Source organism: Metopolophium dirhodum, chromosome 6, assembly GCF_019925205.1.
Source record: "Metopolophium dirhodum isolate CAU chromosome 6, ASM1992520v1, whole genome shotgun sequence".
Classification (NCBI taxonomy): domain Eukaryota; kingdom Metazoa; phylum Arthropoda; class Insecta; order Hemiptera; family Aphididae; genus Metopolophium; species Metopolophium dirhodum.
The window spans coordinates 11,282,805-11,295,579 of record NC_083565.1 but is presented as its reverse complement, the minus strand read 5'-3'; the positions used below and the strand labels follow the sequence as shown (position 1 = coordinate 11,295,579).

Below are 12,775 nucleotides of genomic sequence, written 5' to 3'. Positions count from 1 at the left end.
TGATATCCCAATAAAACAACAGTATAGGATATTATACTGTCAAAATAATAATTGTAATCAACCTGTCAATATTGTCAGAAGAATAATTTATAAAAGTAACATAATGGCGAAAAGCACTAAAACTTACAACAATTGGTAACTTTAACAGAACTAGTAGTTTTCATATCTTCTAGAGTATCTGGTAATACTGTTCCCTTTGTTTCGGGCAACATAAGAACCAAACTTGAAACGAAAATGCCTAACATTCCACACACCGTACTTGGAATGTACCAAGCTTTTGCTCCCTAAATATCATAAAAATAACAGCAAATTTCAACATTAATCATTGTAATACAGAAACCAAGCATTATAGCTTATTAGTTATTACCAATAGTTCAACTACATATGGTGCAATAACAGATCCTATTTGAGAAATGGTCAATGATGTTCCAAGGCCGGTGTTTCTTATTGTAGTTGGATATAACTCTGATATATAAAGCAAACTAACTGAAAATACTGCACTCACACAAAATTTTCCAAGTAAAGCAACAAATAATAAAAAATTTGCACTTTCTAAAAAAATAAAAAAAACCAAGTTTATTAGTATACAAATTTAAAAAAAAAACGTACATTTATCTTTAATAATATAATATGTACCTTGTGGTATTGTTAACAATGCAAGCTGCAATATTCCGGATGCAAAAAATAAGCCGGAAACTGCTATTTTGCGTCCAACATAAAGTAATAATGGAATAGTTGATAAGTATGCTAAGCCTTCGACAACTCCATTCAATGCAACATATAAGTAACGATCAGCAGTAATATTATCACCATTTAATGCTTAAATAATAAAATAATAAAAGTATATTTATTTTAGTATCAACAATATGATGTTTTTGGACATCATAAAATGTATACATATATAGTACAATAAAGTTTCTAAATGTACCTACCATGAAATGTTTGTATTATTAAGATGACCAAACATAAATGTTTTTATAAAAGTGTATTATTATTTATCGATTTTTCCAAAGCATTTGGTTCTGTAGACCAAAACTTACTAACTAAAGAACTTGAGAACTTAGCAATAAGTACCCCATTATCTATCTTGGCTCACTTATTATTTCACGTAAGAATCCTAATTTTTTAAACTAAATAATATACATTTGAGTTTGGTTGTTCTTGATCATTCTTAGTAATACCTACAACAATTAAATAATATAAAGACAGAAGTCAAAAGAAAACTCAAACCATGATGAACATGAACATTCTACACTTTTAATGTAATATTGGAACTATATCGTAAAACATGCAGTATTGAATATCAATAACATTACTTCAGATGAAAGTGATGCAAATAAATATCTAAAAAGTGGTTAAAATTTTTTTATATACATTGGAAAGTTAAATGTCACATACAAAAACATAAGTATCAGTAAAATTTTATTTTTTTTTATTCATTATGGATTTATGTGTAGTATACTATTAATATATTTTATAAAGACAGGACAAGGTAAGTGGTATCAATTAATATTAACCATATTTAAATATTATAATATATTATAACTCATAAGATACCAAACTGACCAAATGAATGATAAGTAAAAAAACCGAAAGAAAAATTATAATTAATTTATAACTAATAACTATACAAGCAATTAATCCAACAAAATGAGAGAATTTATGAGACATCATTCTATAATAATAGTCGTTTAAATAAAGTGAGTACATTTTTGTATACAAGCAAACAAAACAAATTTCTAACAGTTGTTTGTCAATAATTTTATGTTATACAATTAGCCTATAGATAAGACTAAGAACATTTAAGAAAATTTCCAACTTACCAATAACGTAATATGATAGGCCACAAACGAATCCACAAGAAAAAGAAATACCCGTCTTGACAGATAAATCCCAAGTAGAAAACAATGTAGTAAAAGTGGACAGAAACTCATTACATTTCCCTTGACTCTTTTTTGACTACTTTATTAAAACAAAATACTTGTTATAATAAAAGAGGTCATTAAACATCTTACATAAAATGTATTAAAAGATAAACTAAATATTGTACATAATATGTAATAATTACATCGCTAATTCAGATGTTGATGTAATTTTTTTTTTTTTTTTTGAACTTCTAAGACGATGTTTTATAAGCTGAAAATGTGTGTCAATAGCATGCAAATCTAAATAACTCATTTTTATTTTACATTTTCTAACTTTTTACATTTTATGTAATTTTTCAATATTTTTACTAATTTCCAAATAGTTTAAAGATGCTTAGCTGCAAGTCAGAGTTTTCCTAATGACTTCAGTGCTGAAGATTTTGCACATTTTAAATTTACTCCTTTGGATGTGGAGATATGTTTTTCTAAATACAGATATTTATTATCCGATAATCATCATTCATTTAATTTATTAAATATGCTCTAATAATAAAATTCAATAATTTTGAGTAATTTGTAAGATTTTATAATTTGTATTCTATAAATTTTAAAAAAATGAATTTTTATTTATTTTTAACTATTATTTTTAATTTTTTGAAATTTTTATGTCATATTTGCATTTTTTTAGGTATTCTTTTAACTGTTTTAAAGTCATCAACTTTTGAGCCCTAGTAATAATTAATGTGATTGATCATTAATAAAAAATTGTAATTGACAAACCTTTCTAATTTCAAACATATTATCCTGGTTATCATTATCTATGTCAGCATGAACAGCAGAAGGAACAAGCTTAGTCATCACTTTCCAAGCCTGGCTTTCTCTACCTTGAGACATCAACCATTTTGGAGATTCTGATAGAAACCTTAACAATAAATATTGTATAAAATCTAATATATATGTGCTTCTATGTCATTATATACATGTATAAAATGTAATTTTAAACTATACAACTTACCAGCATTGTATCAACAATCCAAACATGGGCAAAGACAAAACTAAAAGCAACATTCTCCATGGTCGTACATAATAAGCAATAATTGATAACAAAATATAACCAATTGGATATGACATATTCATCAAGAGACAAAGTAAAGTACGAGTTTTACCACTTGTCAGCTCAGTCACTAGAATTAACATAAAGTATTATTATTTTTAATATTGTCTTTGGATTTTTAAGAAACATTAATTTATACATATTAAGTTTTTTTTATTATTACATATTGTATATGATGATTCATAAATTCCAGATCCAGCAACACCTATCAAGAATCTCGCAATTAAAAATAATACATATGAATCAATCAGAGCAGCAGATGGTCCTGAAAACATGTAAATAAAAGCTGCCAAATTAAAAGCAAACTTTCTGCCATATACATCTGATATTGAACCAAATAAAAGTCCACCAACAAACTTTCCAAAAGCCATAACTGCTTGAATATTTGACTTCATTGCTACATTTTCACAAACTAAATTCCACTAAAACATTTTATAAACCAATTTTAATAAAAAAAAATTAGTATTCATTTTGAAGAAATGTTTACGCATACTTCAGTTACAACAGTGTCTGTGTTACTGTAACTATAATATTGACAAGGTTTTAAATTGGCAGTTTCTAAATTATTCATTGACCAATTGTAACCATTTTTGGCAAATATTGAATAATTTCGATTGTAATAAAAACATTCTTCAAGTTTTTTTGATGAATAATTTTGATACCTAAAAATATAATATTCATATATTTGATATCAATTAGGTAGAAAATTTAATATTTATCTGAAAACATTGATTTCCAATTTAGGGATGTTATAAAATTTAAATATAAGCTTTAACCATAACTTCACTATAGTTAGGTACTGTAATAACAAATTTTAATATAAAAGTTACTAATATTACTATTATTACATATTAATAACTTGTATAGAAAAACCTTAAAAGTTGTGAAGGATTATCCCTACTTTACACCTGTGAGTGATCACTTTAAGGCTCAGTCAAACAGAGAGCGGGCTGCCATGGTGTACAGGTACGCTGACTGCAACAGGCAGCAATCGGTTGTATTATCTTACAGTGCTTGCGCGGGCAGAATGCTTTCTGTTTGACTGAGCCTTAAAAGGTAAGTTAGGTATAACGCATGTTCAAAATTATTTTATTGTAATGGGGCTCCAGTCAATGAAAAAAAGTAACTTTTAGACCAAAAAGCCAAACAAAACTGGAGAAATTTGGTTTGACGGTTTTAATTTTGAAAACAGATTATTATTGATTAACAAATTTAGTAGGTTTGACCAGAGGCGATTTTTAATATTCCATTAATTGTTAGTGTCATAACGAATAATATAAATACAAAAATATTATTTTTTTATTCATGGATATCACAGCTGGAAAAATAGATTTTTGATATCGCCTCGACCAAAGCCTAGTAAACTTGGTAATCAATGAAAATCAGTTTTAAAAATTTAAATCTGTCAAACCAAATTCCTTCAATTTTATCTAGCTCTAGAAACCACTTTTTTTAAATTTGAAAAAAGTTTATCTAATTTAATAACATTGCCAATGCCTGCGCATACGTAAGTTAATTGATAGTGAATATAAATAAAGACCAACCTACCGGGCGGTATTTACGGGCCACTGTTATAATTCAGGACATTTCTTGAAAATATTGACTGAAAACGATTACAGATTAAACTCTTACATACTAATGTTCGTTTACTTTGCACACACTTACAAGTAATTTTAATGTTAAATTGCCTATATTAATTTCTTTAAAATACGACCGACTCAAGCCCCCTTATTATTAATAATTAGTAGGTATTATTATTGGTTTAAATATATCTTACGGTGTAGAAACATTTAAGAGCATTTGGTCACTCCACCCTGCCGCTTTCAAAACAGGTACATCACACCAGTATGAAGGTTTGTCAACTAGGAACACGTACGATGAGATCTGTATAGCGTTAAATATCCCTGGTGTGCCGGCCATCATCAATAGCAGGAATGCCTGGTACCATTCCTTAGAGTAACTGTCAATGTATTTGTCCAATTTGTCAACCATCTTGCAGTTAGTGGTGTATGAAAGTAGTACTGACGGGATAAAAAAAATCACAACTACAATGATTAGTAAACTTGTGGTGAACGGCCAATTAAATATTGTGATTACGTAATAAAAAAAAAATTAAAAATATAATCTCATGTATTGCATAATAAAATAATTTAACTGAAGATTTACCTCACATACAACCGGTCAGCAATCCTCAACAGTACCTAGTCAGTTGTAGTCACCAATATTTTGGCTTTACATCATTGCATACAGATCTCAACATTCTCAGCTGAACGTGATAATATAATGTAACAGGTATAACTACATCATAAATTTTAATTGTTCGGCAATTATTATTGACAACATTGGCGTTAGCCGCCATTGTACAGTAATTTCTCTAATTCTTAAAGTTAATAAACAATGAGTGAAAATTACTGAATAACGATTTTTCTGTTATGCTGATATCACGATTAACTAACTTATGGCTGATATAAATTAAGTATAAACCGTAATGATAAGGATAACATCAAATTTAAATATTAATTCCATAGATAATAAAGATAAAAGACTTTATTATCTATGATCAATTCATACAAATTATCAGTGGTAAAAAAAATGACGGATTATGAAATTCGTCAAAGAAATTGAATGGATGTCCTGTTTGACGCCCTCGAAGTGATGAGGCAAGTTTGAAAAAACGAGCCAAATATGAAAAATCTATAAAAACCATAGACATATAAATAAATATATATTATTCATATGTCTATGATAATAACCTGTAATAGTATAATATAATATATTAATATTATTTACCTATTTCATATTTGTGTTTCTAAACAATAAACATTATACCTAGCCCGACCTATAAAAAAAATAGATGTGTCCTGCAGGTTGTAGCTGGTTACTATTACTACACTCTCCCCGTAAGTTTACCTACCCACTTTTTTTTTGCGCACGCAGAGTATGGCGAAAACGTTGTGACAATACAGTCCACTACGTATACACCGTGGTGTCTTGCTACGTGAAACTGTAGAACTTCCGAGAACTGTATTGTCATTTGTCACAACGTTTTCACCATACTCTGCGTGCGCAAAAAAAAAAAAATCCGTAAACTTACGGGGACTCAGTATGGGTACTCAGTACTAACTCTCTTGTAAGTTGTAAGATAGGTGCTAACAATTAATATGTAGATTGTAGATACCAATTTTTGTATTCATATAAAACGTCTAAAATATTGCAGTATTTTATAGAAGTACAACTTCAACACTTTAATGGCTTAGTGGCTTATTACCTCACCTCACCTTACAATCATCATTGACCATTTTGCTTGCACCTATAGGGATAAATTCTGAAACTAGGTATAGGGAATTAATAACTATAATCTCCTCCAATATGTTTTGTAATTTGCTCGAATATAAGGATAATTTTGCCAGACTATTTTCAATGTAGTAAGACATTACCCTAGTACTCCCTCATACATTTTTTTTAATGCAGACATTTTCCCCCAAATCTTTTAAAAATTTATTTGATTATGAATTTAGTTTTTTATTATTTCTCATAATGTGTAATAAAATAAAACGGAATACATTTCCAAAAATAAAAATGTTTCCATAAATACAATTATAGATGTATGTATTAATTGCAATTGCAGTAATAAAAATAAAATAATTACCTAATGTTTAAGACAAGTATTATCATTTATCACAATATTTTATAAAATCCTTTGCAAATATTATAGTACTGTGTTATAGGTACCATTGAAATCTAAAATTATATCCAAATTGCTTATACCCTCATAAATTGCTTAATTGCTTAGACTATTAAAATATACAATATCTAATATCTATAATTATATTTATAGAAATATTTTGAATTTTTTTCTATTTTATTTTATGACATAAAAAAAATATTATATTAAAATAACATCACGCTACGTCCAATAGTGAATAGGAGGTGATAGGGAATTTGAGATTTACGATGGAAATGTTTGTTTATAAATGGATGCTATTGGTTATAGGAGAAATAATTAATAGAAATAGTATTTATTTTTATTGGTTGCCATTGGTTAATCGGGCAGATATCAGGTACAAGCATGCATCAAATCGAATTTTCGCACATAGCCTACCAGCTCTTGGGGTACACCCAAATAGAGTTGAACAATCACAATTATTTTAAGAATTATCATTTTTTACGTGCCACGAAGTGCGTAGAATCAGCTAGTTATATTTATATAGGTACCTCTTATTAACTATGTAGTAGGTAACTGTAGGTACCTATATATAGTATAGGTATTGTATAATATGGCTAAATTATACACATGTATTACATATTATATTAAGTAGGTTTGTATAGGTATACAGTTTACAAGTATATTGTAATACTATTGTTCTTTGATAATATGTAGGTACGATGTACCAGTACATAGCTGGTGCTATAGGTATAGGTAATAGCGTATCCAGAGGAGGGGTAATTTGTAACACCCCCCCCCTCTAAAAATTGTTAAATGATAACAACGTTATCATTCATAAATTATTTTCGGATTAAATTCGTCAAAAATTAATTATAACCCCTCATGAAAAAAATTCTGGATACGCCACTGGGTATAGGTGTAATAAGTAGGTAATTAATAGTTCAAAATAACTTTTAGAACATCAAAAAGAAAACCATCTATAGATAGACGTGAACAGTTTTCATTGGAACTGACTACGTGCTTACCTATTATATTTTTAATTTATATTAGTTTGTAGGTAATAATAATATATGGGTAATTATAAATTATAATCGTTATTTTCCTTTAAATTTTACCAACATACAAAATAATTAACATCCAACATAAAAATAACTACACATACAAGTATTCTACACACCTTCTAACTATTAATTAATAATTATATATTGGTATCTATTATCTATTATCTATTATCTATTAATTTACTTAGAATTGCAAATGCAATATGCTATTTATAATTTTTTTTAATACAATGCAAGTCAGTCGCGTGTATTTAGGTAATCTACATAATAATATTATGCGTGGCTATTGTTTATAAATTTAATTTAAATTGAAACATTGAAACAATTATATTTCAATACAGGCTCACCTCCGTCGTAAATTCGTTATACCATTGATTAAAAATACTAGAAATACTAGTAATATATATATAGTATTTATGGTAATACTTCTAATATATGTTGTAAACATTAATTACCACAATGGTCAATGTTTAAAATTTAAACTTCGATTCATTTATGCTCAGTAAACAGATAAGTATTAACACAATTAATTATTCGAATTCTAAAGGCTAAAGTTATATTGTGAAATACTTAAATGTAGTGATATAAAAAGACAAAGCTGACATGCTACACATCATATAGGTACCTACCTATATATATATGTACGATACATACAAGTATCTTATTCGTTTGTACTTCTTAAAATAATTAGCACTTATAGCAGTATGTCTCTATGCTGTATACTTGTTCTGAGATGTACAAACTACACTGACACACGTTCAGTAGGTCATGGCTAGAGATGTTTATGACCTAAAAAAATATCAAAAATAACCAAAAAAAAAGTGCTTTAATGCCCTAATTAATACAGAAAATTACCTAAAAAATATAAAAATTACCTAACAAACATGTTCGTAAACAAAATTTAATTAACATTTAAATTTTAAGTTTAATTTTCAGTAAAAAAAATGTATGAAATTATTAAAAATAAACTAAAAAGTAAAATATAAATAAAACCTGTATAGCGATAAATGTAGTTACAGCAAAAACCCACCGATATACCTAATAATAATACAATTATATTTTTGAACAAATTTTCCTTTTAAAACTAAAATTTGATAAAATTGCCTCACATTGTACAAAAATTACAAAAAATGAACTAAAAGTATAAAAAATTACGTTGAAAAACAAAAAATGCATTTATAGCTAAAAATGCCTAAAAGTGAGAAATTGCCTCAAATACAGACTCTGCCGTTGCCAGTCAACAAATCCAAGCCCACCTAAACACCCTTATGTCTTGGTTCAACAAATGGGGGATCAAAATCAACGAAACCAAATCAACGCATATTACCTTTTCTCTAAGACCCCGAGACTGCCCGCCGATCTCTTTGAACAACTCTACTATTCCGCACTGTACCCAAGTTAAATATCTCGGTCTCACACTGGACAGAAGACTTACCTGGGGTCCTCATCTCATGGACAAACAAAAAAAATTAAACAGCAGACTTCACCTACTCAGGCCCTTATACTGAGATCCAACATCAATATCCAAAACAAAATTATTATATACAAATGTCTCCTCCGTCCCATCTGGACATATGGCATCATACTCTGGGGCCCAGCCAAAAAATCCAATACTCAAACGATTCAAGCTTTTCAATCAATCTGTATTCGTATCATTGCTAAAGCTCCCTGGTACGTAATGAACAAATTACTTCATGATGACCTTCAAATCAAAACCATCCATGATACAGCCACCAATTTCTCAAAAGGTTTCATGGGAAACTCCATATGAACCCCAACCACCTCATCTCTCAATTGGCCTCAAAAACTCTTCCTGACAACCCCACAATATTACTCTCCTTTAGTATCAGTATAGACGGTAGTAAGTATAATAATTATGTAATTTCGAGAAAATTATTATTATTAGCCCTGTTTTTATAATATATAAGTATATTATGATATATGTATTAGGTACATTGTATATTTTATATTGCAATAATAATATTGTAATATTTATTTTTGTTGATATTAATATATTATAAATATAATGCTATTATTTTATGCAATCATGAAAGAACTTCATACAATCATAATAAAATTAAAAAGAAAAATTAATGAAAAAATTCGCAAACTGTGTTAAAAATATCAGTGAATAGGTAATAGGTATTATATTATATTATGTTAAAAAATAAATTCATAAATAAAATGATAGGTTATGTATCGATATGATAATGATTGATGCGGTATAAAACCTATAGGTATATTCCAATATTAACTATAATAATACATTAATGATTAATACCTATACTACCTATACTAATATACTGCGTATATATAATACTATACGCATACGCGTCTATAAATGCAGGCATGCGGCTGACAATCGGACATTGAGTTGGCCGAGTGGAATTTTAATTTAGAAGTTATTATTTATTCAAACCATTTTTTCCTACATTCGTATTCAGTAGCAGATGAAAGGAAATCAATTATATTTAAAATTTCCTGTTTAGGTGTAACTAACATCTTTTTCTTTACACAATTAAATTAAGAGTACATTACACCCGCATATTATGACATTGTCTCCTTCTTACAAAAGTACAACATGCTATGTTGTTTGTACAAACAATAAATTGTGCGGGACAATTTTACTTCCTCTGTATTTATAGTAGAATTACTAAAATTCTACACTAGGGAAAAACTAAAAGAAAAAACTTAATCTGCATCGAAGTATTTTAATTATTTGGATAACATAAATAAATTTAAAGTTATTAGTTTGAGAACATTAAGTTTTTTTTGTTTTTTCATTTAATTATTAAAAATGATTGGTTAATATACTATCAAAAAAAATGAAAGCGCTACGACACTGAAAAAGTTGATCCTTATGCGTTGTGGAATTTTGGTTAGTCTGTGAATTTACTATAAATACAGTGGGAGTGAATAGTTGTCCCGCGCAAAACAGTTTTTTCTATGTTGCACATTTTTAAGACGGAGACAACATACATTTGAATCATTAAAATAAATTCTGCATTACATCAATTTATTTACGTTCTATATGGATAATTATTAATACTTATCATTGAAATAATAGATTTTTTCAGGATTAGAGTAAAATATGAAATTAAAGTTTCAATATTTGTTTGTGTGATGAATTTTTTTTTGCTATTTAAGACTACTAAATTAATTATAACTAAATTATTACTAAATATACTTTTCAAAATTAATATATTATAATATTATTATAATATATATTTCTATTTAATATTATTTTCATAGAGTGAGCCCTCCTTGTCTTATTTTTAATACAAAATAAATCAAATGACTTCAACAAAAATACCTTTCTTGTAATTATTATATTTGAGTGATTTGACTGAAAAAATATTGTTTTTAATCGATAAATAGCTATATATCTATATAGAATTTGTTTATGATCAATTATAATAAATCTTATGCTTATCTTTAAAATTATAAATTTCATACAAACAATTATAGATTATATTATATAGTTTGACTTTTAAACAAGAACTGTATAATATTATTATTATATATTAATATCATGAATACCTACCTATAAGTATTCCTTATATTGTAGTATTGTGATTAGCCATAAAATATAATTATATAATAATTACGGCCAATAACTATGGGAAGTTCTTAAATTTAAAATTACTTATTAAATTTAAATATTATACTATCTTACCTCTTTTATTTTGTTTCCGGGAAAATTGAAATATTATCTTCTATTTAATATATTGTACTGAGTACTGATTATAGCCTATAGGTACGCTTAACCTTAAATAGTGACCGAAAAATAATTAAATTCACTCTACATAGAGTACAGGTTACAGAAAAATTTTAATTATTTTTATTTATGCATACACCTATAAGTATAAAATATAAACATTTAACATTGTAATTTTTTTTAAATCGTTTTAATTATTTCTACGATTATGTATTTTGTTAAATTATCAATTTATCAAATGGTGAGACTATTGAGTACTTGCATGACTATGACCCTCGCTAAACTGTTAGCAACTGACAATATTTAGTCGTTATTCGATTTAATTACTTATACAGTCATACAGACACAGATACTCTGTATATAGTTACTAAAATACAACGTATATATATTATGTACTGTATAATGACATATATAATAGATGATAGTTGATATACTTATATATAGCGTTATATAAACGAAGGTCAAACTGTAAAACTGTTTTGTACAGTGATTAGTGATGTGTATATACTGCCATATAGTGATTGCAAATGTACAAATAATACACAAAATATATAATATCTGCAGCGGGCTCAAATTTAAAAGTTATTGTGAGAAAAAAAAAATCTGTAAATACAATCTAGTATAGATTACTTACATATCGTATAGTATAATCAATATACTAGTTATACTATAATATTGTGTGAGTACCTATATCTTTAGTTCAAAGATATTTTGGACATTTTTAATCGCTTACAAGTTACAGTTAGGTAGTACCTAATACATTTAAACTTACAAGTTACTTTATAATATTAGCCGTATACCTACCAGATACGAGCTTAGCTCAGTTGGTATACGTATCACCTCTTAATATTATTATAGTTATTATTGTATTATAATTGAATTACGCTGAAATAAATAAATAAATAAAATAAACAGGTTTATAATATTTGTATATCACTATTCACCAACAAAAATACATCTGAAAAAATGTATGATGTAAGTTTTAACTAAAATTTAAAAGAATTAATATTAAAATATATTAAAATTTATAACATAGGTTACGAAATGTAAAAACTATAAATTAAAATATGCATGGTTAGTTAATAAAGTACATAGGTAAATAAAATATGTACCTAGGTATAACACATAAAGGTACCTAGCTATTTTAGTATTTAATCGTGGTTTAATGGTTACATGGTCAGTATTAACTATTAATGTATTACAGTAGTCAGTATACTACTATACTGATAATAGTATTCATAGATCATAGGTCATAGGAAAAAAAATATAATAATACCGGAAAAAAAACCCAGGATAAAGAACAAGGAAAAAAGAACAAAATTGAAAATAATATTAAGAAAATTTTAAAAA

General features: G+C 27.1%; 1 protein-coding gene across 6 annotated transcripts; it reads right to left on the bottom strand.

Annotated features, from left to right (window-relative positions):
* Window positions 1–86: 86 nt before the first annotated feature.
* On the bottom strand, window positions 87–11,719 carry LOC132947199 (solute carrier family 22 member 12-like). 6 transcript variants are annotated; one of them, XM_061017428.1, is made up of 11 exons: window positions 11,384–11,719; window positions 5,146–5,277; window positions 4,757–5,000; window positions 3,473–3,641; window positions 3,143–3,401; window positions 2,881–3,049; window positions 2,646–2,787; window positions 1,824–1,959; window positions 637–819; window positions 368–552; window positions 87–284 (listed from the first exon to the last, which is right to left on the bottom strand). In XM_061017428.1, exons 3-11 carry the CDS (start codon window positions 4,969–4,971, stop codon window positions 117–119), a joined length of 1,626 nt encoding a protein of 541 aa, XP_060873411.1. In that variant the 5' UTR covers window positions 4,972–5,000; window positions 5,146–5,277; window positions 11,384–11,719; the 3' UTR covers window positions 87–116. The 6 variants fall into 6 exon arrangements, with proteins under 6 accessions (XP_060873411.1, XP_060873410.1, XP_060873412.1 ...); XM_061017427.1 differs by lacking the exon at window positions 11,384–11,719 and adding an exon at window positions 8,337–8,354; XM_061017429.1 differs by lacking the exon at window positions 5,146–5,277.
* Between the last annotated feature and the right edge of the window lie 1,056 nt (window positions 11,720–12,775).

Excerpts from the sequence above, each read along its gene's own strand:
- LOC132947199 (XM_061017428.1), bottom strand. The coding sequence starts at position 4,971 with ATGGTTGACAAATTGGACAAATACATTGACAGTTACTCTAAGGAATGG. Across the intron at positions 3,642-4,756 it reads CTCTTAAATGTTTCTACACC|GTATCAAAATTATTCATCAA; the intron begins GTAAGATATATT and ends TTATATTTTTAG. Across the intron at positions 820-1,823 it reads CCTATCATATTACGTTATTG|CATTAAATGGTGATAATATT; the intron begins GTAAGTTGGAAA and ends TTATTATTTAAG.